This window comes from Bos indicus x Bos taurus, chromosome 24, assembly GCF_003369695.1.
Source record: "Bos indicus x Bos taurus breed Angus x Brahman F1 hybrid chromosome 24, Bos_hybrid_MaternalHap_v2.0, whole genome shotgun sequence".
Lineage (NCBI taxonomy): Eukaryota > Metazoa > Chordata > Mammalia > Artiodactyla > Bovidae > Bos > Bos indicus x Bos taurus.
In genome coordinates this window covers 35,272,515-35,297,989 of record NC_040099.1, presented here as the reverse complement: position 1 = coordinate 35,297,989, position 25,475 = coordinate 35,272,515, and the positions used below count along the sequence as shown (strand labels likewise).

Sequence of the window (25,475 nt, the reverse complement as noted above, 5' to 3'; positions counted from 1 at the left end):
ACCAGGATATGTTCATTTAAAATCTCTAGAGTAGTTGTAGAGCAGAAAACACAACATTGTAAAGCAATTATAGTCCAATTTAAAAAAATAAACTAAATCAATTAAAAAAAAATCCCTAATCAGACCTGCATATAAAGTAACATATTCCCAGATTTAGGGGACTCAGAATCTTTGGGGAAGCATTACACTGTCTACCACAGGCTTCCTCTTCCATAAAACCCCAGCAAATATGCAAACAACATATATGGATATTTTATATTCCCAAATAATATGAGGAGCAACAGCTTTACTTCATGAGGCCTTCAACAAAGACCAACATTTCTTCCAACAAGTTCTCTGCTATCCCCTAAAGCAGAACTTCTCAATTTAATGTGGATGTGAATCACCAGGGATTCCATTAAAGTGCAGGCTCTTGATTCCGCGGGTGTAGGATGAATCCTAAGATACTAACGAGCTCTCAGGAAATCACCCTTTTGAGCATCAAAGCAGGAAAGAACTTGTCTTTTCCTGTTTGGCTGGAGTTGGGTTGCAAATGTACCTGGGTCTCAGCCCACAGGAAGAATATAAGCAGGGGACGGAGTCGGGGGGAGATGGTTGCTCGAAGCACAGGGCAGCAATATCCTTTTAAGAAAGAGGAAGGGGAGGGATGTAGGCAAATCACGTCCATTCACATTTCAGTGGTGAAAACAAACATATGGCCAAGCCGCACGGAAGTCTTGGAAATGTAGTCTCTCTGAGGTCCAAGACCCTGCGCAATCAATTGATGTATTTGTTGAATGGACTTTGGGTGGTGATGATAGGAATTCAGAAATGAAAGAAATTGAGGCGAATGGAAAGCAGTTGGGGGTAAGAAGGTTTTAGAGAGACAGAAAAACATCTAAGCAATCAAATTCACTGATTCAACAAGTATTGATTGTCGACTCATGGACCCTACCTGGCAGATGCTAATGGTCCGTCAGCAAATGTAGGGAAAAAACTAGTACAGTAAGAATAAATATGGAGTATTTATGAGTATTTAAGTATTTAAGAGTAAATATGCATGTGGAGGACAGAAGGAAAGTAGCTAGAATAGAGCAGAAGACATGTGTGCAGGGCTGTGGCAACAGATAATGTAGGGTGGGTAATATGGGAGGCAGTTAGGGAGAGCCTGAGTGCCAGGATAAAAGGTTTAGTCTCCTTGAAGCAGTTTTCTATCTTCTTAAAGTCACTTGTCAGCACAAATGAGAAGTGTAATATTGAAATTTCTTCCATGTGCTACACATTTCCAAATGACCTTATTCCAAAGCAAAGATCTAACCTACATCAAGAAATCTTTTATAGGGATCCCTTTCAGTCAAGACAGAAAGACCACTTTAATTTTCTTTACTTGTTTTTTACGAGAAAAAGAACATTTGCATATCGTGTAATTTGGAGCAAGATATTTAGAGCACTGAAGCAGAAAATTAAAGTGGAGAACTGGGTGGCAGTAGCGGAAATATTAGTTTAAAAATCTCGTGTACTCTTCAAGTGAGTTTTCAGTGTGACTGGACGTTCTGTCAAAACAAACAAAAAACAGCAGTGTTGTTTTCTTTCTGATAACTCACCTGGGAACCAGAGCAACAAACTAGAAATTTCCTTCCTCCTAAAAACTTAAAGCATTTTAACAAAGACTGGTGGTGGGCACTGTGTTTGGGAGGAAAATAGGAGGAAAAAAATGTAAACACTTTCCAAAGCAAAACAATCTTTTAATCACATGTATTTTTACCCCCAATTTAGTACTTATCCTCACATTCAGATTTGATTCCACAGAGAACTTCACCGTGTGTATACTAATTTTTCGTATAGTGATTACTCCTATGTTATCTTTCACCATACACAAATCCATTTTCTGGTTGTTAGTCAATGTTTTAAAGATTACAGAATGTGCCACAATTTCCAGGTTTTCCCCATACAGAATCAGAGCAACCAGCAACATAAGGAACATTTGTTGCTTTTGTCTCTAGCCTTTTTGGAAAAGAGAAGCCTGATTTTCCCTTTGCAAACCAACCCTTCCTCCTCTCTCAGTGTCAAGGTTTGTGTGGGTCTGGCCTCACGTGTAACCAATCAGAACACTACTTCTCTTGAAACCAAGCAGACCCCTGTAAGGGCCTACCCAGGGACAGGTCCCCCACCATATCCACCTCGTGTGTGTAGAAAAGCTTTAATCTCCAAAGCCTTCCACGAATTCCAAAGAGCAAATTCAATCAGTGAGAAAATGCAGAAACAAAGGAAAACAGTCAAGCAGATGAAGTAACAATAGTTTAGCTATAAAATAAAGTCAAGGAGCTTTAGTTTCCCCTAAAAGGTTCTAGATAATATCCTGAACTATATCCTTGATTTTTTTAATTAATTTTAATCAGAAGCTAATTACAATATTGTAGTGGTTTTTGCCATACATTGACATAAATCAGCCATGGGTGTACATGTGTCCCTCATCCTGTATCCTTGATTTGTTTTGCAGATACTAAAACCCCTGGGCTTCCCTAATGAGTCAGTCTGTAAAGAATCCTCCTGCCAATGCAGAAGTCCTGGGTTTGATTCCTGGGTCTAGAAGATCCCAAAGAAAGAAATGGCAACACACTCCAGTATTCTTGACTGGGAAATCCCATGGACAGAGGAGCCTGGCGGGCTATGGTCCATATGGCCCAAAGGCTCAGACACAACTTAGTGACTAAATCACCACCAAAACAGAGAAAGTTAACTGCATGCTGACCACCAGCACATAGAAGCAATTAGAACCAGAAGGCTGACTGAGATTCCCAAATCATCACCCTAGTACCATCACCATCAACCAGTCAAGAATTGTGTACAAGCTGATCACACACCCTGACACACTATCCCTCCATCTTTACCCATCTGTAAAAGCCATTGGAAGCATGAGGCTTTCTCATTTGGCCCTGCAATCAATACTGTACTTCCCTTCCTTACAACCCAGGGTCAGCAGATTGCCTTGCTGTGTATGGGGCAGGTAGACCCAAGTTTGGTTTGGTAACACCCTCTACACACAGGAATAGGGTCAAGGATGGACATGACTCCAGCAGTAAGAGGATTTCCCAGGTCCTAAGAATGATTAGGCTTTTCGCTGTGATTGCTATACTTCTGGGCATCCCCAAAGGCTCTCCACCTGCAATGCAGAAGATACAAGAGATGTGGGTTCGATCCCTGGATCAGGAACATCCCCTGAGGGCATGCAGCAGGCAGGGCAAGGTACTGCAGAGCACTAGCAGGGGATTGTTCTCCTGACCACGACACTCCCTTGACCGTCATCATGTTGGTGTACTTTAGGATCGACTGGTGTCCTGAACTTAGAAAAGAAGTGTTAACCTGGTTTTGCAATGTGCCATTTGAAGTCATTGCTGAAAGCTCTGTCAGTTCTCAATAACTTTATGTTCAAGTTAATATTTTGTTTTTTGTTTTGCTTTTTAAAAAAAGTCCTCTAGGTCAAATACATAAAATTCACTGTGTTCTCTGCACTCTACTGGATCTTATTACACTAGACATACTACATTGGGGTGATGGTGATGGTTCTGAGGAGCTAGTAAGGACACTGTCCAGAAGTGTGAAGGATCTGAGGTTCACTTGCATGCTACAAGTCAGCCCACCATCACTTCATGGATCCTGGGTCGAAGCCAAATGACTCTACACTTAACAGCACAGCAAGCAGCACAAGCTTCACGTTCCCATCAGTTCCCCTTGCCCTCCGAGTCCCACAGGGGTGATGCAGAGTGGTCCAGGGGGTTGCTGAGCATGCAGTGGGGTGGGTTTGCATCACAGCTGAGAGTCCAAAGTTTAGGGTACCTGAATCTTTTACAATAAGCACAAGCAACTCTGTCCAACTTTTGCCCTGGAGAGAAACATTATGTTGATTATACAACAGTAAACAAACCTGCCTTCTCCTTGATGGAAACACAGTATCTCCCAAGGCTGTTCACTACATAAATCCCCTTATTTATTCTACCCCCTACAAAGACAGGGTAGAACAAACAAAGGCTGTCAAAGCTTCCGCTCTCTGGATGTGAGCAACTTAAAGAGACTCACGGAGAATTGTTTCTAACAGACTTAGCCAACTTTTCATTTCAATTGTAGCCACTCTTATTTTACAGCACAAACCAGTTTTATCTTTTAAAAATTCACTTTAATCTAGTCATGAGATTTTACAAACATTTGTATGCAGTCAGGGACTAATTTATAGCATGGTTTCTATTCATCTCAGCCATGAGAAAACACCATAGCAATCATTATTAAAGGTCTCCATCCATAAATTACTTTTATTTCTCATTAAATGAGCACAGAGTCATTAGCATATTAATAACAGATATGTTTATTATTACATATCCATCAGTGCGGCTTTTAATACCACTTGAAACATGCATATCATCCTAGAGACGAATCAGTTTTCCAGTGCTTCTTATCTGATAGACATTACTGCAAAGCCATTATAAATTACTGAGGAGGTATTTGGTTAAAAAAATAAACAATAAATCATACTGCCCATATGAATCAACTCTTGTTATTGAACAAGAGTTTAACAGTATTTATCTGGTAATTCCTATGTTAACTGGAAAACATCACAGATGTATTGCCATAATTTTCTTTTATACTGGGTGCAACCTTCTACATATTTTTGCAGTTTTATAAAGTCATTCATTATTTAAGCAGGTAGTTTGATGCAAACATTGTATCAATTTATCAAAGTCCAACAAACCTCTAAATATTTTAAATTAAACCAATTATCAATGAAAAAATCCCTGAACACACGTAATTTTTTGAAAATCTGTTTTTTGAAATTTTATAGTCATGGCAGTAAAATAATTCTCTCAAATTAAGGCACTAAAAGGGCAACGCAACTCCCACTGAAGGTGTTCTAAGAATAATTTACATTTCAAACAGTGCATACATTTCTTATATGTTTGTTAACTTAATGTCTTTATCACTTAAAACCACAAAGAAACACATTATACAATTACAGAAATGATGTACCCCACAAAATGCTTTTAAACTTGGTTCTTTTGTACAGTTAGTTCCTAATGTCTCTAGTAGTAAAAATAACTCAATATGGCTTGGCAAAAATGCATAGATTAAATGTAAATTTTTTTTTTTTTGCCTTCTCCCATTCCCCAATCTACAAACTTGCTGAAACACATACAGTATTTTGTAAAGCATAATGTAAGATATTTATTTTCCATCAAGTCCACCATGGGCAATCAACAGTAAGGCTTTTAAATTCTACAGTGAGGGCACTGAAGTCAAGTGATATCACTGCTTTCTTAAATAGTTTTGTATAGTCTTGCAAGAGCACGAAAACTGAAGTTATTTTTTAAAAAAACTTTCAGTTGTCTCATTTTGAGATATTTTCTTTACTCCTTCCATGAGCTGATCTTGATAGTGACAGCCATTCCACTTGAAAGTGAAAGTCTCTTCCTCTCACTGGTATGAGGAAAACTGTTCTATCATGATTGACAGGCGTTTTTAGAAATTCAAAAAGGCAGCACCTTTTTAAAAAAATATATCTAGCTAAGCTTTCCCTCAATTGTACTTGCATTACATAGTAATAATTAATCTAATCTACCTGTAGGCAAACCCGCAATAAAAAAACAAAAAACAAAACAAAACAAACAATCCTCAGTGTGCTTTTGTGCCAAAGCAAGGACAGAATAACAGCAATCTTAACCCTGAAGCCTGTGATATTTGTGTCAAAGGAACAGCCTGTCTGCTCTGCATGGTTAGAGACGCCTGCTTCATCAGGTAGCATCCCGCACAATTCCACAAGGCACTAGGTCACGTGGTTAACTGTTGGGGGGGGAAAAAAATTGTAAGTAATGTGCTCAGCTGATAAATACAAAAACAAAACTTGAAAGGAAAGGTACACATACATTATATATAATAATTAAGTAATACACAAAATTTGGCAAACAGGAAAAGGGGAAAAAATACACCATTATCTCCTTTCTGCTTCTATTGTTTCAAACACATTATTCCCCCTACAAAGCTGTAAGCCAATTTTAAGTACTTTAGATTTATTCAGCTTTTATCCTGTACAGGAGAGGCTGATACAGGGTTCTACACAAAGAAGACCAGAGTGAGGTAATAAAGCACTGAAACAGTATGGCAGCTGAGCAACAGAGGAGGAGGAATGGATGTGAGTCAATCCAAAGAATTAGACTTGGTTACTGATGATACGGAATGAAAGAAACAGGATAAATTAAAGATGGTTTTAAGCCTGCTTGGAAGAGTTGGGTGACATTAGCAGAGACAAATCAGTTCTAGACTCAAATATCCCTCTCAGGAGAGGGTTAACACTCTAGGGAAAGTTGCTATTTGGTATAGGAGAAAAAACATAGGCTTAGAAACAGATAAAAATGGGTTCCAATGACTATGCCACAAATTGGCTGTGTGATCTGTGCAAGTTGTTTAATTTCTCTGAGTCCCAAGGTTCCATGCATTAGAGAACTTTGAAGATAGCATAGCCACTTCTCAAGAAAGGGTTTAATTATGCCCTGCAATTGTTCATTTTACCATATAAACTTTTTTTTTAATTTTGTCGAAAGTAAGTAAACTACCCTCCCCCAAAAACAAGAAAAAATGGGTACTTAACTGAAAAGTTTATTTCCAACAGTGATAATGTCAAATAATTTTGATTTTAAAAAAATCTATGCAAACATAGTTAAAATTAAGATGAGCAAAGTTTCACATGAACCTGTTTATATTAAAAAGGGATAAACAGTTGTTTAAAACAGTAAGGGTGAAATATGTACCATGTATAACAACCAATGACAATAAAACCTGACATGGAACTAAATAAATACAATATTTATAAATATTCTGAGCTTTAAACAGGCATCAGTTAAACTACTTTGTAAAGTCGTTTTAAGTCACATATAAAGAACCAACTACAAATGATGCCTTTTACAGGGAAAAGAACAGTTTGATCTTGGGTTTTGATAGCTATTATCCAGTCACTTAGTATGAGAAAGGTTAACACTTCAATCCTTACCTAGCTTTTCCAGATGTATTTTTGACCACTTTCCGGAAAGACTGATTTGCAGTGGACCTTGTAGAAAGTGTTCGAGGGGATGCACGCACAAAACCAGATGGTGGATTCTTAGGGATCTTCTTTACTAAATGAGTTACCCATTTTTTTTGTTCATCCTGAGAACACGCTAGCAGCAGCATATCTCTTGCTGATGTTACATCATAACTTACTATTTTAAGAAAAAAGAGCACAATCAAAGTCACATAATACTTAAAGGAGCCCTCTCAAAGGTTCATAACAATTTGAAAAGATTTACTACGCTTAATTAAGCTTGGACAGTATCTTCTCTTTTTAATTAAGTTAGAAAATTTAAAGAGATAACATATCATAACCCAGTAAAAATTAAGGAAAATCAAAAATATATATGTGGCTCCACCAGTGCCAAAATATTACATCTTATTATCTCTTTTCAACTTGTTACAGGAAGTGCTACACTTGAAGAAGTTATCTTATTAAATGGTATAAGAATCACTTTCATGCCTTACCTTTACATGGAGAAATCAAGTCCTCTTTCTTATCTATATGGTCTCTGTGGCACTTAACATGGCATCTTCGACACTCCAGGGCAGGGGGTGGCTTAAAAACATGCCAGAGAGGTTTGGCACAGGCCTCACAGTTGGCGGGAAAGTGGTAGAGTGTAGGAATGAACTCATGGCCTTTGTGATTTTGAAAATTTGTTTTTTCAGCTTGTTGTACTGGTTCCACCTCTAAGTCTTTTCTACATTCACCTTCATTTGCATACAGTATCTACATTCAGAAACGGTAAACAGAAGATTAAAAAAGTCTGCATCCGCACATACAAGTTTCAAATGTATAAAAGTATTTATGTATTTACATTTACTTCACAAATACACTTATTACTTAGGTAAAGGATCTACTAAAATTATAACTTCAGATTTTTACCTGGAATATTTTAGGAATTTCTTCAGTTTCAGCTCTGTATACATCTCCTTGTGTTACAGGACGAACATGAAACAATTTACTAAAATGAAAAGAAGATGTAGACAATTATAAAAACACATTTACAGTAAAAGACAAAAGCAGGTATTTCACTGAAGAGAACACAGAGGTGGCAGATAAGCATAGGAAAGGATTAGTTATTAGAGAAATGTAGATTAAAATCAGAGTAACTTTCACTATACACCTATCGGAATTTTTTAAATAAAGATAGTAATAAAACCAAATGCTGGTGGTGATGCATAAAAACTAGATCATTCATACAACTGTGGCAGAAATGTAAAACTACAGAGCCACTTTGGAAAAAGAGTATGGCAATTTCTTACAAATCTGTATGAAAACTGGTACATGAATGTTCAAAGCAGCTTTATCTTTAATAGGCCAAAATTAGAAAAAAACTAAAAAAAAAATGGTTAAACAAACTCTTGATATATTCATACAACAGAACATTCAATCATGAAAAGAAAAAACTGTATCTTGGATGGACTTCAAGGGAACTACACTGAGTGAAAAGCATACCTCAAATGTTACAGACTATTTGATTCCATTTATATAACATCTGTGAAGTGACAAAACTACACAAACAGAGGACAGATTAGTGGTTGCCAGGACTAGAGGGGCACAGGAAGGTGCCTCGATGGCTGCAACAGGACACGAGGGACCCCCGTGCTGGAGCTTCTCTGTGCTTTAGCTTGGGCCTCTTTGACCTATTATTTAATGACCAACATAATTATATACTTTTTGAGATGTTCTACGAATGTAATACCAATAAATACTTGACATTTACAAAAAATGCTTTTCAAATACATCAATCAGGTATGGAATATTTTCTCTCTCATATTTTGGTAAAAGTAGGATTTAATATAAAGCTGTTATTTAAATTTGTTAGGGAAAGAAGTTTACAACATAGTTTAAATAACAAAATATAAACTAAATGGTAAGTCTAAAAATAATTTAACACTCAACAGACTTAAGATTGAATAAAAGGCTACTTACTCAATGTCCAATACCATAGACGGATTGGATTGTTCCTTATCTTGTTCATCATTATAGAACAAAATTTTTTTGCTGCTTACCACAACATACTAAAATGAAAAAAACAAGGGGAAGAGAAAACAGCAGTATTAACTTGGTTTAAAGTGGTACTGTAATACTTGCCTTTTATGTCTAAATTATATTGTATCAATCTAAAAACAATGACAATTAATATAAGTTCTATGATTTAAGAATAAAATATACAACAAAATATCAACTAGAAAAAATGAGTTATATGGTACCTGTTTCTTCCAGCCGTATCTTTTGATATTTCCTCTATTTGGTATTGAAAGCCAACCTTCAATTCTTGATTCTAGAAGGAAAAAAAAAAATATATAGTATTCTGTCACAAAAGGAAAAGCTATTACAAGCTGTCTGACAGCATGCAGCAGCAGGCATTGGAACACAGCTACATGAGTAAGTGCTAAAATCTGCTCTTTCATGCTTCAATCACACAAATCAACTTTAATGGCCATACAAAAATTGCAGAAAAAAATTCCAAGCCACTTTCCCCTTAAAATTAACTTTCAGTACTCAATCATAAAAGTATGAAACAATGACAATACCCTTAACAGCCAGGCAAGACTGGAATGGATTGCAGCTTAAATGGGATATGATACAGAAGACTTTAAATATCACTTAACATTGATACAAAAGTACTGAGCCAAAAAAAGAAAAAATGCAGCAAGTGGAACAGGTCAGAGGCATGATTTACACGAGAAAGAGCAAGCAAAAGTACAGAAGTGTCCTATTACTCACAGAAGACAAGAATAGAAGATAAATAAATAAGGAATGCAGGCAGACCAACTAGATATAAAGAATAAGAGACAAGCATTTTATTTGTTTTCTCAGTACAATATTCTGATAAACTTTCTGGTAAAACATTTATAACAATTTCATTGAAAGTGTCCAAATTTGGTTGGGGAGGGGTTCCTTAATTCTAGTTGTAAGTCCAATTACAATTCTTAGCAAACTAAAGAGGTATAAAGCCTTTAAAGTTTGTAGTATCAGAATAAACAGTAAAAGAACACAGAATTTAGCAGGTAAAACTGCTAATCTTTTACCAGTTTGCACCCACCAGAAACTCTGATTAATTCAATCAAGGCATTTTATAATTATTATCATTAATGTTTAAATATATTAAATACATACTAAATATAATTAATGTTTATGATTCAATTTAGAAATTATTATTTTATATCAGGTGAGAGATAAGACCATAATTGTATTTTTTAGATCTATTATATTTGAAACACAGAAGAAAAGCAACCAACTTTAAGGTACAATGCTATAATGTGACATTATACCATTGTTTAAATCATGACCCTAAGGGGAATATATATTATCTTCCTCTGTGTAACTTAAAAGGTGTAAAACAGTTTGGTCTTAAAGTAATGATAATAGGTAACATTTACTATATATTTATTATTTATCAAGTACAAATAATACCTCATATATAATCTATATATATAACCTCATGAACATAGGATATTACATTCTCAGGAATATAGGATAAGATGGGTCCTCCTATCATCCTCCATTTACAAATGACGAGACTAAGGCTTAGCAAGGTGAACTGACTTGCCCTAGGGTAACCCTAGCAACTGGTAAAGCTCCAGGGTTCACCCAGGCAATCTAATTTCTGAGTTTCAATTCCTAGAGCATAGTGCTAATCTTCCCTTAGACAAACTCTGCAGTTAATTGAATCAGGAGTGATCTTGTTCCAGCTTCTTCCATGTACCTAATGGCCTTTGATTTTGTTATTCTCCTTCATTTAGTTGTTAAAGTGGAAGAAATTAATAATGAGAAACTTCAAAGTGATACTCTTCTTCTCCCAACTTTTTTCTTAGTTAGCATTATTATTTTGTTCATCAATAATTAATCTGTCCCATTAGGCAGTTCCTTGGAAATTTTGAGAGCAGGGTACCACATCTGAGCACTTTTATACACACACACACACACACACACACACACACACACACACACCACCCCCCCACCAAGGCATCTGACACACAGAGTAGGTACCTGATACACCGTTTAAAAAATTATTATTCTGCAGTTCTTTCTTTCTCAGTTAGCCAAGTAAAGTCACCTTCTATTTAAATAATGGTTGTAATTTAAAAACCACAGGGCTAATTTATATTCAATAACATACAGAAGGCTGCTGATCATTCACAAATATTCTAATTTACAAAAGGAAAAGTTATTGCTAGGAAAAGTTCCCTTCAGTGTGCCAAAGTCCATTTCATACCAGTAATTCCTCACTAAAAATAAAAGACATAAAAGCCATGGAAATCTTGACATTTATACAGAATTGTGTATGCCAAAATATCCTCCTTCCAAGCTATTTCTCTATAAGTGCCAGAAATATATAAGCTTTCTGGTTGTAAGTTTGGATTAATTTGCCAATGTTTTCTTTGAATATACTGACTGAAATATATTTTCAATGAATTGTTGTATGTTGCCATTTCAGTGTTCCTATAGAAATTTTATACATCAAAGGCATTTTATGAATTAAATAAGCCCAATTTTATATCTTCCCTAATTGAAATAAAATGAAGAAATCAGAAACTCAAAAAAGGTGCTGAAGATATATGAAGGTTTTTGCCAGTTTAAAATTATTTTTTGCCAAAAATGTTATAACAGAATTTTAGTCTTTCCTTCCAGTGAATTCCCTTCAGAGAAGCAAGTAAACCAAACTCAGTGATTAAAAAAAATTACTTACTCTTGTCTTATATGCAACTTAATATACCAGTTTTTTATTCAGTTCTTTAAAATTTTTTTTAGTATGTAAGGACCTCCTTTAAAACTATGACCACCTGTGACCTAAGTGGCAACCTGAAAGTATAATATTCTAAATTCTTTTATAATACAAACAGAAATCAGCTTCTCCAGATAAATAAATGTTGAGGACTTCTAAGTCTAGATTATTATCAATAACATACTACAGAAGTACAAAAAAAAACTTGATCCCAGGTTTCATTTATTTGTAGAGCAATTTGAACTTAAAAAAAAAATTTAGATGTGTATTATTGCAATATGAGCAATTAACTCCTTTAAGAGTTAATTATATGTAACTCATATAAGAAAGAGGATAATGTAAGAAAGAGGTGTAAATCAGTATCAAATATAGCCAATTCAAACATCAAGGCTAATCTCTGAAGACTACCAAAGTTTACTTAGGATGAACTACATATTGCTTAAGAAACACAGCTACAGAACCATTCCAAAAAATTTAAATTAAGAAGTGATATAAAAAAGAAAAAAATATCAATCAATGCTCAAGAATTCAGATGTACTGATTATCTCCAATCATTGATCAGTCTTCCAAACTAAATAAAATTAATCATTACCTTCAAAAAATCTTTCAGACATGTGAATGATAGGTAACTCTCAAATTAAGAATGAATGCCAAAACTTTTTACAATTCTTTCTAGATATGACCACAAAAACTTAACTTTATTTGCCAGAGGTCTAGTAAACAGTAAGACTTAATATAGACTTTCAAGTTACTAGTACTCTTGCCTGGAAAATCCCATGGACGAAGGAGCCTGGTAGGCTGCAGTCCATGAGGTCACTAAGAGTCGGACACGACTGAGCGACTTCACCTTCACTTTTCACTTTCATGCATTGGAGAAGGAAATAGCAACCCACTCCAGTGTTCTTGCCTGGAGAATCCCAGGGATGGGGGAGCCTGGTGGGCTGCTGTCTATGGGGTCGCACAGAGTCGGACACAACTGAAGCAACTTAGCAGCAGCAGCAAAAAGTAAGATATATGATACAGAGGCAAAGTAACTTTGATAATAATTATCCATAATTTTTACCTCCAATATGAAAGTCACAGCCTCCGATATGAAAAGGTGCAGCACTGTAAAGACCTCTGTAAAATTTCAAATTCAGAACACAGTAATAGAGAGATACCCTGACTGGTCAATGGAGAATGGCCACCAGCACCTTTTTTTTCTTTTTTTCCCCTCCACTTGAACTTGGAAAATCTTAAAAGCAAAAATCTCTCAAAATACACAGCTATACTAAGTCATATACTCAGAATGGAACCAGAAGAAGCATTTAAAAATTTCTTTGCTGACTGATCCCTCCTGAATGGACTTATTAGATCAGGATTCTGAAGTCTAAATGGATATCTCACCTAAGTTTGCCAGTCAAACCACCTGATGATGCTTCGAGTTTAGCCTTCCTGAATAAGCCAGGATGAAATAAAACTCATTACCTTCCCCCAACCTCATCTCTCAATTCAAATCCTCTAGACAGTATTCACCAAGTCAGTCTCTGAAATGTTTAACCTAATACAAAGAAAACCAAGGCATACATAGTAAGACATTATAAATAAAGCTGAAGGGAAATGGATGGAATAAAGACAAAAAAACTTTTGTTGAACACAGGACCTCTCCAGTGAGAGCACAAAGCCCTTATGACTAAACCGCCAGGAATTTCCATGTCATACTCTTTCTTAACTGATGATTGGGTCATAACTTTACAATGATGCTCAAACAACAGCTGAAGCTAGAGATTCTTATTAAATCCAAAGTGATCCTCTGATAAGGAAGTGAAGCTACAAGATTTTCAACAGGTTGGAGGTTTCAGAGAGCCAAAAATGGGAAAACGGAAGGAATTTTTTGACCATTGGAGTAAGAAATATTTATATCCCTGCCCTTCCCTTTCCAGATACCTCATTTTGAGCTAGCAAAGCCACAAAAGAATGACTATTACATAGAATACATATCAGAAGTGAATTCACTTCCTATTTTGAATTTCACTTTCTTGACCAATAACAGTAACATGAAATTTTCTAGGTAGTCTATCAAGTTTCTTATTTCAAATTCTCAACAACAACAAAAACAAGTAATATCTGTTAACATAGATCCTTATCATATCAAATGTGGTGATCTGTATCTTTCTTTTCATGCATTATTCAGGAAATACATTAATTAAAATCTACTTCAAGTTTAAGACCACTTAAAACTCTCAAGATCTTGAACTAAGAATATGTAGTACATTAAATTGGTGTGTCTCTGTGTGTATATGTATACCTTTAAAATTCATAATGCATGGTTTAGTATTTATAACCTATTAATTTCTAAATTGAACCTACATCATGTGTACTGCTCATCTCTGTTAAAAAGACATAAATGTACTATAATCCACACAAGAATGTATCCAAAAATGAGGCAGTACATAGTATTTTTTTTTTTTCAATTGATTCTTCACTGGGAAAAAAAAAAAAAAGGAAAGAAGAAAAAGTCTGACATCCTAGCTCCTCACTTTTGCATTTACTTCACTCCCTGCCACCTCTCTGCACCTCCCAACTGCTTTTATCTACTTCTCCAAATTTGAAACTTTAAGTCTGGTTGAAGTTTATCACTATAGCACTAGGTAGGTTTCTATATAGAGCTGCTATGGTTCTGATTATTAAGTACAGTTCTTAGTTTCAGCACAAAAACACATAAAACACTAAACAGCTGCTACACATAAAAACATGTACAATTTTCCTTAAACACTGAGAGTTGTAGCAGCAGTTTTGACTTTCACCATAGGGATGGGCTACTCAATACTGATTCATAAACTTCAGGTTTCTATTTAAGAAGAGCCATTCAGAGCTATTTTAAGAGCCTAAGATTGTTTATGACTGCTTTTATGCTATAAAATGCACTAAGTATGCAAATATCAGACTCTGGACCATCAGAAACATAAATCCCTTCTTAAGAATTCATGGACAAAATGACAGAGTTATAAATCCAAATAAAAGAAATCTACATTAATTCCCATGCTGTTTTAGCAAACCTGAATGAAGTAACAGCAATTATTCTTACCTGGAAGGTTTCCATCAGTTTCATCAGCACTGGGAAAACTAGCAACACTTGTAGAATCTGAAAGGTCCAACAGTTTGGCACGCAGCTGCTCAATGTCACTCTCCTTGCTGGCCAGCTGCATCTGAAGCTCATTCTTATGTGTACATTCTTCTACCAATTGCTATTAAGAAGTACCAAGATAATATAAAGAATTAAGTTCAAATCTCCAACATTAGAAACTAAGAATCAGTGTAGTTATAAAATATGTAACTGAGAATTGCTAATACTAAAAACTGACTATAAACTTCACGAATGGTTACTACCACAGATTGTACTACAACTATAAAACTGCAAGTTCTCTTCCTCAGTAATACACTGCATGCATAAGCTCCTTTTCTCTTTGCTTTAAAAAAGTATTTTGTTTTTTTCTTCTAAAACACAAAGCATTAAAAACCAAAACCAAACACCTGTTAAAACAATAGAAAATGCTTTTATGGTTCCAAATGGAAGTGTAAAAGATACAGAGGAAAACCCTTGGTGGTTTCTCCAAAAGTAGCATTTCTAATCAAACAGATGCTAAGGGGTAAAAATTACTCAAGTTATAGTTAACAGAGTATCTTCCTAGTTTGTCAAGATCATGGTTCATATTACAGTAACAATAATCAAACTGGGAAGAATATAAACCTAAATATGCATTTTTTATACTGAACAAACTAAACAAGATAAATAGCTAGGTATATACAGTAATAACAAATGCACATACACAACCTTACCGCTTGCATTTCATTCAGCTCCTTCTGATGTTTCACTACCATTTGGTTGAATTTCTCTCTTTCCTGGTTGAGTTCAAGTTGGAGCTTTCGATTTTCTTTTTCTTTCTTTCTCAAATCCTGCGTATTTGCTTTCTTTCTATCAATTTTAAAGTCCTTTCGATTCATTATTTCTGCCAACTTGTTAACAGCCTATTATGATATTAAAATGTTATTAATAAGGTTCTTCATTGTAGCTATTCAATTTAAGCCTCCAGTAAAAAAAATTTTTTTTTCCTTCAAAATCAGGAAGCAGGACTTTTTGTGTGTGTGAAAATTAGGAGAACCTAATAAAGTTTGGAATATTGATAACCGGTAGCACAAGTAACTATTACTGACTCATCTCTTTGTTCAAATGTTTAATAAGAACCAGATAGGCTTACAAAAATCCAGTTACTGCTCAACAATTATTCAGCACTTACTATACTGCATGTAAACTAGATATAAGGACAGAAAATACAGTTAACCGCAAAGACAGCCTAGTCTGGCAGAGGAGCTGGAAAGCAAGCATGACAGTGCTGAGTGGAAAATCAGGAAAAAGAAGCAAGCAAGGTGCTACGGAAGCAGTACCTAATTGAGACTCGGAGAGGTCAGGGAAGGCTTCCTGGAATACCTGCATTTGTGTCCACATGTGTTTCTTAAAAAGACCAACAGGAATCGAATGAGCAAAGAAGAAATGGTATTAAGGAGGGGAGCCAAGGATGACACAAAAATTAGGTGAAACAGTACACAGGCAGAAAGGCTCAAGATAATTTTTTTCTTTTAGACAAGTAGGAGGGCAGGGGGACAAGGCACCATACTCAGGCCCTCTTGAATGTGAAAGAGGTTGTAAATATAGTTGAGGCTAACCCCTTTTGCCAGAAGGAAAAAATATATTCTAAGTAAGACAGGACTGTTAAAAAGCACAGGAAATTAGCTACGTAAACCAAGAAACATAAGCTATGGTATATCTGTCCTGTAGTAGTTAAAAAAAAAAAAATCAGATTTTTCCATCAAGATAGAACAAATCCCTAACCACTATCATTTTCATGTAGATTAGATCCCATCGAGGATAAAGAATCCTTGAGTAATATTTTTAGTGCAGTAAAAGCTTACGTCACTGAACTCATAAACGGCTATTTGTTTTTTTCCAGTAGTAAATCTAACAAAAAAAAACATAGAAGTATAACGTGAAGAACATGAAAAGCTATGATAGTTATCACTCATCAAAGACTATCTCTGCTAAAGCCTTCTCTTTTCTTTCATCTACTGGGTGCATATCCTTCTAGACTTTTCCTAAAACAATAAGTAGATTATATATAAATGTTTCAATTTTAAATGGAATTTTGCAGTACACTGTGTGCTGCAACTTGCTCCCTAAATTTAATACTGTATTAAATATCACAGTAAATATTATTTCTGTGTCATTACATGTAGATCTACTTCAATTATTTTTAATGGCTTCTTTGCATCTCTTTGTATGAGTTAGTTTTAGTTTTTCACTTTTAAAAATAATGTAGCAATTTTATTTCTGTATACTTCTTTTGAGAATTTATGGAAGTATTTAAATAGGATAAATTCCTAAATGAGCACATACTGGGTCACAGAATATGCACATTCAAATGCTTTCTTCTGTTAAATTGTTTTTGTATGAATGAACGTTCCCCATGTGCTTATAATACTCAAAGTTGAGTACAATGACTCATTACAACCTGTCAATTTGATTGTCAAAAAGATATCTCATTATTGTTTCCATTCTTATTTCTTGCTTTACTACTGTGGTTGAACCTTTTCTGTTTTGGTCACGCCTTGAGCCATGTGGGATCTTAGTTCCCTGACGAGGATCAAACATGCGCCTCTTGCAGTGGAAGTACAGAGTCTCAACCACTGGACCACCAGCAAGTCCCTATGTTTGAGCCTTTTAAAAAAATCTTTACTGCTTCTTTTTTCTCAAGTGTCCCTTGGCTTTTTCTATTTTCTACTGAACGTTTTTCCTATTTGCAGATCCTCTTTATATCTATCCATATATGCTATAAATACTGGTCCTAGTTCATTTTCTTTCAACTAACATTCTTTTGGAGTATGTACAAGAATAAATGTCCATCTTTATCTTCATGGCCTACGTTTACAGAGAGAAGTAAAATCTCCACTGAAGGATTTTCAATGACTATTAAGTGCATTTTTGAAAAATTACTTTAGTTGAAGGATTACTGAGAGAGAACAGATTAGTGGTAAGGAGCTATAAGTACAAAATATTTTACTGTAATTAAAAAAAAAAAATCAACTGAGGTACACAGTACCTTTTGAATAATTAAAAACTACTGGATGACTTGGTACAATGACAAGATATCAAGTTTTAGTGTAAAAAACTGATCTAGCTGCAAAATACAAAGCGAAATGATACACCACCCCTTTTAAGTTTCTTACTCCCCATTCTTCTCTTTCTTTTCATTCTGCTCTCTTGACTTCAGTCAAGCATATGCTTTCTCCTCATTAAGTTTTCCTACTGTCAATTATGGGTCCTCCATACAATCTAAAACATATTTTTTTACTAATCAGATAACTAGACAAATTAGCTTTCTTAACTCAACTGAAATCCTATTTCCTAAATAAGACTTCTATATTTAATGAAAAAAGAATATTACATTATTTGTTCCAATGACTTGACAATCTCAGTTTTAAGAAAAAGGAAATGAAGAGCAAATATTAACTTCTGAATATATGATACTCAAATACAAACATATGGGGAAGGCTAAGCGCATGTATACCTGTGTTTTAAGGGTTCGTTCTGTATTGATATTCTTTTCAAAGGCAGCTTTAAGGATATTGATCTCCTCCTCCTTCTTCAATTTATATTCTGTCAACAAATTACATAAAATGTCATATATAATATGCCATTAATTTCTGCCTTGCAAACTAACAATGTCCTTCATTATTCAAATTAGTATATACTACATAGTAACTTTCAGTACCTTCATTAAATAATTCTTTCCTTCAGTTTATTGAGGTATAACAAATAAAATTTTAAGATTTTAAAATGTACAATGTGAAGAATTTATATATGTATACACTGTGAAAGGATCCCCCCACAATCAGTTTAATTAACACTTTTATCACCTCATATATTTACCTTTTTATGGGGGGAGTGATGGTGAGAATATTTAAGTTCTCTAAGATAATACTTAGGGGCTTCCCTGGTGGCTTAGACAGTGAAAAATTCACCTGCAATGCAGGAGACCTAGGTTCGATCCCTGGGTCAGGAAGACCCCCTGGAGAAGGTCATAGCTACCCACTCCAGTATTCTTGCCTGGAGAATTTCATGAACAGAAGAGACTGGTGGGCTACAGTCCATGGGGTCGCAAAGAGTCAGACACAACTGAGTGACTAACCCTATTCAAGATAATACTTAAGGCTACAAAAGTTATTTAACATATGAAAACAAATTCTTCAAAACCCTAACACACAACAAAGATTTACCTCTGAACTTGATTTTAACGTTACAATTTTTTAAAAAAATCTTACATACCTTCCTCTGCCTTCCTCATTTTATCAGTTAGCTCTTCGTTTTCTTTTCTTAATAATTCAATATCTTTGGTTAGCATGCTATTCGTTTCTTCAAGCTAAACAAAGCACAGAAAGGTTGAAGTTGTATAGTCTCTTTGGTACTCTCATATTTAAAGCAATAATCTTTAAACAAATACTTGCATTTTCCATAGACAAGGACAGGTCAGACTTTGCTTAACAATAAAAACGTTTGGTTTCCAGTTTGAAATATGTGGAAGTAATTAAAAATATTTTAAAGTAACTGTTAACTTCCAAAAATTATTTCAGTGTGCATGTATACATACATAGTCATACAAATGAAAGGAATACAAGATGTAATAAAATAAGAACAAGACTAAAAACTAGGAAATGTACATTTAGTTCTCTGTCTCTGTGACCCTCAGCAAGTCACAATCTTTCTGGGCCTCAGTTTCTTCATCTGAATAACAATGACAAAAAGGACAATTTAAAATGTTTAGCTATTAGCATAAATGATACCACTGTGGGCCCATATATTTCCTCCCTATTTACTCCTTCCCTGACCCTACCCAGACTGTATACTATGTGATAAAATCACTTCTTTGTCATCAAGGGCTTTTTAAGTAGTAGATATTATTTAATAATCAGAAGTGGCCTCTATGCTCTGTAGTCCCCAAACAATGATGAAGACCTTTGCTGATATATTCCTGATTCCCACAAGACTAGTTACCCATTCTTAGGAACTAGGAACGCACTTCCTATTTTTAAGCACATACCTCCCATACCCTAGGTTAACTAGGTCCCAATGGTCCTCTGGTGGTGTGTAGTGCAGCTGGGAATGCTTCTAGATCATTTTCTGCCCAAACCCACTCCGTGATTACTGGACCCATAGTAACCTGTCCAAAGACTGTACAGAGCTGCCTGCCTTGGCGTTTTAGTCTAAAGATACCTTCTCAGTTCAGTGGGCACTTTTCATTCTCTCTGCCCTCCAACAATTACTTTCAGTAATTTACTTGTTCCCCATTCTATTTATATGACTGCATTTAATCTTCATCAGAATCCTATGACATAGGTATTATTTTTATTTTATAGTGAAGAATCTGAGGCTTGAAGAAGTCAAAGCAAACTGCCAAGATGACGTAACTTCTTAGGGGCAAAGCTGGGGTTTGAATCCAGATCTACTTACACCAGAGCACTTGATGGTGGCTTTACCACCAAGAAGAAAACTCTAATTCCCCTTTCTAGCCCCATAATCTATTGACCATACTATACATTTTAGGAATAGACAACTGTTTGTAGTTAACAGTTTCTCTATAATGGATTTGTACATATACACAAGGAATTTTTGTGGATATCCACATCCCAAAATAGCATCTCTGAATTTTATAGAATTTTGGCCATGAAATCAGTTGCAATTTATTAAGATAATAAAGCAAATGAATTTAAGGTTAAGTATTTCTTCACATAAAATATATTAAGATCTATAACAAGAAAGGGGGAAAAAACCCAATACACTGAATAAGAATTTCAATTATTAACAATTGTTTTAGATTATATAAACTATTTTATATATGCATACAAGTAGACCATTGTGTGTAAGGAAATACTCATGCACATACACTTACCCAAACACTTTAAAATGTGGCCTGTTTAGATTTTTCAATTAATTTTAATCACAAAACTTAGCTAACTATCACTTACCCGACTAAGAGTGTGATCTTTATCTGTAATCTCTTGTCTATTTCTTGAGGCAGCTTTCTTGCTTTCTTGGGTCAGTTCAAAATACTGTTCTTCTAGAAGCCCTCGAGCCAACTGCTCAGATTCAGCCTTTGTTTCCGCTAGATCCAACTGAGTAGCAAGAGTTTCTCTGGTAGATTTAAGAGAAAGATGAGTATAAACAAATCCAATTCATTCTTCCAGCTTAACTATATGGTTTTATTTAATTGATAAAAGAATTAACTATTCTATTGCTTAAAACAAACCCTGAACCCATTACAAACTTTCTAGAAAAGTAACCTCTCACACTTGCAGTCTATTCCTGAAAAGGAATTTGCTGGGATCTGGAAGGAAAGGCAGCATGGCACAGTGGGAAAGTCACTGGCTTGTAAATCAAGAGGCCAGACCTAGACCCTGATCCTCTTCTATCCCCATTCTATCCCATTGGGTAGGGACACTAGGCAAGTTCCTTACACTTATAAGAACTCAACTTAATCAAATCCATTAAATGAGAGAATTAAGCTACATTATTTTTGAGGTCCCTTCCAGCTCTGAAATTTAATGAGATTATGAAGATTTATAAATAGATTGGCAAACCACTATAAACTATTCTAGGAATGCTGCTTGGGAATTACCCTTTAAAGCCTTTCAGAATTGACATTCGGACCACGACCAGATCACTGCAGTTTGCCTGCTCTTCCTAGGAAGAGAAACTGTCTTCAATAAGTTATCTCGGTTATAACTGTAACCTCTACATACAGTAGATGCTCAATAAATGTTTATTAAATAAATGAATGACTTCTACCTACTTTCTATTAAGGGAGTAATACAAATAAAATTTTCTGTCTCAAGCCTAAAGAGGAAGACATATAGTAACTACAAAAACCAGTAATAATATCCATTCTTTTGTCCAACAAATATTTAAAGTTCCTATGTGCCAAACACTGTTCTGGGATTTAAGGCATACAGCAGTAACAAACTCTTTGCCCTCAGAAAGTATATATTAGCAAGGTGAAACAATTTAAAGAAATGAACAATATATAGTACGCCATAGAGAACAATAAAAGGAAAGGTGAAGAGGCTATAAGTTGTGGTCACTATTTTATTGAGGGCGATCAAGAATGTCTCTCTGCTAAGCTGATATCTGAGAAAATAAAAGGAGGAAGTAAGACAGGAGCCATGCAGGTATCTGGGAATGCTTTTAGGCAAAGGAAGCATCTAGTAAGAAATGTTCTAAAGGAAGCTAATGTGAGGGGTGTCGGGGGTGGTTGTGAGATGTGATAAGTGAATTGGGGAGAAAGAACAAGTGTTAGAAGGCTTTCTAAAACAACAGAGGGACTCGCTTTTACTCTGAGTGCTCCATTTTAAAGAGATCATTCAGGCTGCTAGTTAAAATCAGACTTAGTAGGGGGACAATGGCAGAAGCGGCAATACAGTGGCAGAAGCAGTGAGCAGACACCTGAAATAATCAAGACTGGAGACAATGGCAATTTGGATCAAGTTGGTAAATGATGAAAAGTGGTGAGAAATGATCAGATTCTGGACAGGCTTTTTAGTTACAGCTAGGCTATATTGATAGATTGCATGCAGAACGTAAGAAAAAAAAGAAGAGTCTAAGATGACACCAACTTTTGGATTTAAGCAACTAGAACTAACAAAACAGCTAATATTGACAGGAGGAAGACAGCAAGGAGCAGGTGGGGGAGTAAGGCATTTTTCTGGACATGTTATATATGATATGCTTGTTAAACACTCTAGTGGAGATGTCAGACAGCTGCATTTACAAGTCTAAAATTCAGGGGAGAATATACTTGTACACTGATGTTATTTAAAGCCATTAGGCTGGATGAGAACAAGCAGGGAGTGATCCCTTGGGCCCTCCATAGTTTAAAGGTCTCAGAGATGGGAAACGACAAAGGAGCAAAGACGGGTGAGGAAGAGGAGACAGTTCTATAGGCGGAAAAGAGTTCGGTGTCACAGAAACCAAATGAAGCAAATTCAGAAAGAGTAATCAATGATGCCAACTGCTGCTATTAAATAAGATAATAGTTAAGAACTGACTGACTACAGTTCTTAACTATTAGGAAGCCCCAGGTGAGCTTGAAAAAGGTTATTTTGGTAGAGTAATGAGTGCAAAGTTTTGAATGAGCTCAAGAAAGAGTTAAGAGAAGAGAACCTGAAGGTAAGTGGTATGTCACTTTTCAAGGAAGCTTGCTACAAAAGGAAGCAAAAAATAGGTTATTATCTGTAAGTAGATACACAGTTTAAAGAAAAGGAGGTTATTTTTTAAGAAAATGTTTACTTCTATGCTTATCTAACAATGGAAATGACTACAGAAAGGAAAAAACTGATGCAGGAGTGGAACTGATTCACTTTGCTGTACACCTGAAACTAACACAACACTGTAAATCAACAACACTCCAAGAAAAATTAAAAAAAAAAAGAAATGAAGGAAAGATGAGAGAATTATCAGAGTTACAGGCAGAAAGGGATGGGATCGAAGGGCTGCCTGTTAGGTCAACTCATGTTAATTTTGTCTATTTTCATGAATCAGAAGGAAGGTAGGATTTACATGTACAGCTGCAGACAGGTCAGTGGCTGTGTTAGTGGAAGAGAGCAGATGTCCTATGACTTTCAGGAAACAAGACTATTTGCTGAGAATGAGAATAAGAAGTTGTTGATTTGAGGAGGGAGAAAAAGGTAAGACATACAACAATACAACAATGTGAGAAAACTAGCTTCAATATCTGTTCTTACACTATCCAGCTATAAGCAGTTATTAAACTTAATAGCTTTATAAGACTGCCTCCTTGTAAAGCCCTAAGCAAACATGCAATAGAAATTAATCTGCCTTATAATACTAAGAGGAAGACCCTAAATATCTTTACCTAACATAAGAATTATAATTTGCAAATACTACATGAACTATTTATATACAAACAGATGTTTGAAGATTGAGAGACCTCTGAAAACAATTTACTGTCATAATTTAGTGAATCTCTGTACAACTGCTATAGTGTTAAAGTACCAAATTATTTCTTCACCATAAAGGCAAATTTTAGTCAAAATTTAGTTTGATTTGTTCTGAATTGGGCCAGTAAGATTTGTTATTCCACTGCCATAAGAATAAAGACACATCTACTCTCTATGTTTACACTTAAAAGTTAAGAAATCTTTGCTGTAGGACTGATTATTGTTCTAAAGTAAAATAGACATACTTTTCACTTTGTAGTTCCTGTATTTTCTTTAAGTTTTCTCTGTTTTTTTCTTCAATTTCTTCCTTAAGTTCCTTTACCTGGGTTTTATAAAGTGTCTGCAAAACAAGTGATAAGAATAAATAAGTGTACTGATGGGGTTAAAAAACAATTTGGTAGTTCTTTATAAAGTTAAACAATTAACATATGATCTAACAACTCCACTCTGAAGTATTTACCAAAGACAAGTAAAAATATATATCTATACAAAGTCTTACACATGAATATTCATTGCTGTTTTATTTCATAGTAATAGATGCGGAGGTTATAGAGTAAACTTCCAATTGTGAAGTCAATTTGTTTTTTTTTTTAACAACACTTTTTAGTTTAAAAGATAAGGAAAAAATAGTGAGGACCAGCAAACAGCTGTGGAGTATGACTTTTACACTGTATACTTAATTATCCCTCTGAGAAACAGCACTCCTCTAGGGGAAAAATGCATTTCTACAAGAATGCAATTGAAAGAAAAATGATGGCTAGCTCTGGTTTGTTTACAATTTCTAAAATGAAATAGTCCATTCTGCCTTTAGTAATCAGATTCTCATTTCTCCAACTTCAATTACTGAAATTTATATGTGGAATCAATGAAGAAATAAAAATAACCTGATCTGAAAGCCAAAACTAAAGAAAATCTTAAATTCAGCTCATAATAACTTATCAAATTTAGCAACATCTAACCCAGTCCTCACAAGCAACAGAATAAACCAAAACTAAAGACAGTTAATAGTTTTTATTGTTTTATAAAGGCAAAAATCAAGAATCCATAAGAACCACCACAAATCACTTGGACATCCATCCCCAAATATGGAGGCACTGAAAGATTATCCTGTGGAAGCCTACGGACAGGAAGGTGTGCTTGATATTATAGACCACTGTGTCGAAGTCACCCCACACACTGAAAAAATGAAGGCTAATTTACATTCAGGGAAAAGGTTTTCAACAATCTTGAATTTTTTTTTTTAATTTAAAAACATATTCCAGGGATTGTATAATAAGCCAAGAAGAAACAGACAAAAAATGGAAAAGTCACCAAGTTTATTAGCATGAAGCTCGTAACTGCATGAAATTCCATAGAGCTCTAACAATACCCAGATTTTTTACTGAGGAAACCATTACTTCCAATATTGTTCATACTTGGTTTCTTGGGCATATTCAGCAGTGCAACTCAAACTGTGTGTATTTAATTACACTGCTTAAAGGACATAGTAAAGGTGGCTTGCCAGTGAAACAGAAACGGAGCAGCTAAATGTCAAACTGAAATGTAAGGGCACAAGCTTGGCAACCAAAAATTCAGAGTTTTCAATAAAGCCTCAAAGCAATAGCTATAAATGCTTATCGATAACAG

General features: G+C 35.1%; 1 protein-coding gene across 3 annotated transcripts in view; it reads right to left on the bottom strand.

Annotated features, from left to right (window-relative positions):
- Positions 1-4,259: 4,259 nt before the first annotated feature.
- The window catches only part of ROCK1 (Rho associated coiled-coil containing protein kinase 1), a 124,790-nt gene continuing 103,574 nt past the window's right edge, over positions 4,260-25,475 (bottom strand). For 2 of the 3 annotated variants that reach the window (XM_027526263.1, XM_027526265.1), the window contains 12 exons: positions 24,095-24,189; positions 20,862-21,027; positions 19,165-19,258; positions 18,407-18,495; positions 15,624-15,812; positions 14,872-15,031; positions 9,286-9,356; positions 9,005-9,093; positions 7,955-8,033; positions 7,537-7,798; positions 7,013-7,220; positions 4,260-5,808 (listed from right to left, as the gene is read on the bottom strand). In XM_027526263.1, coding sequence (XP_027382064.1) covers positions 5,805-5,808; positions 7,013-7,220; positions 7,537-7,798; positions 7,955-8,033; positions 9,005-9,093; positions 9,286-9,356; positions 14,872-15,031; positions 15,624-15,812; positions 18,407-18,495; positions 19,165-19,258; positions 20,862-21,027; positions 24,095-24,189 — 1,506 coding nt within the window. In that variant the 3' untranslated portion in view covers positions 4,260-5,804. The remainder of the gene's footprint in view (positions 5,809-7,012; positions 7,221-7,536; positions 7,799-7,954; positions 8,034-9,004; positions 9,094-9,285; positions 9,357-14,871; positions 15,032-15,623; positions 15,813-18,406; positions 18,496-19,164; positions 19,259-20,861; positions 21,028-24,094; positions 24,190-25,475) is intronic. The other variant, XM_027526264.1, reaches the window with a different exon arrangement.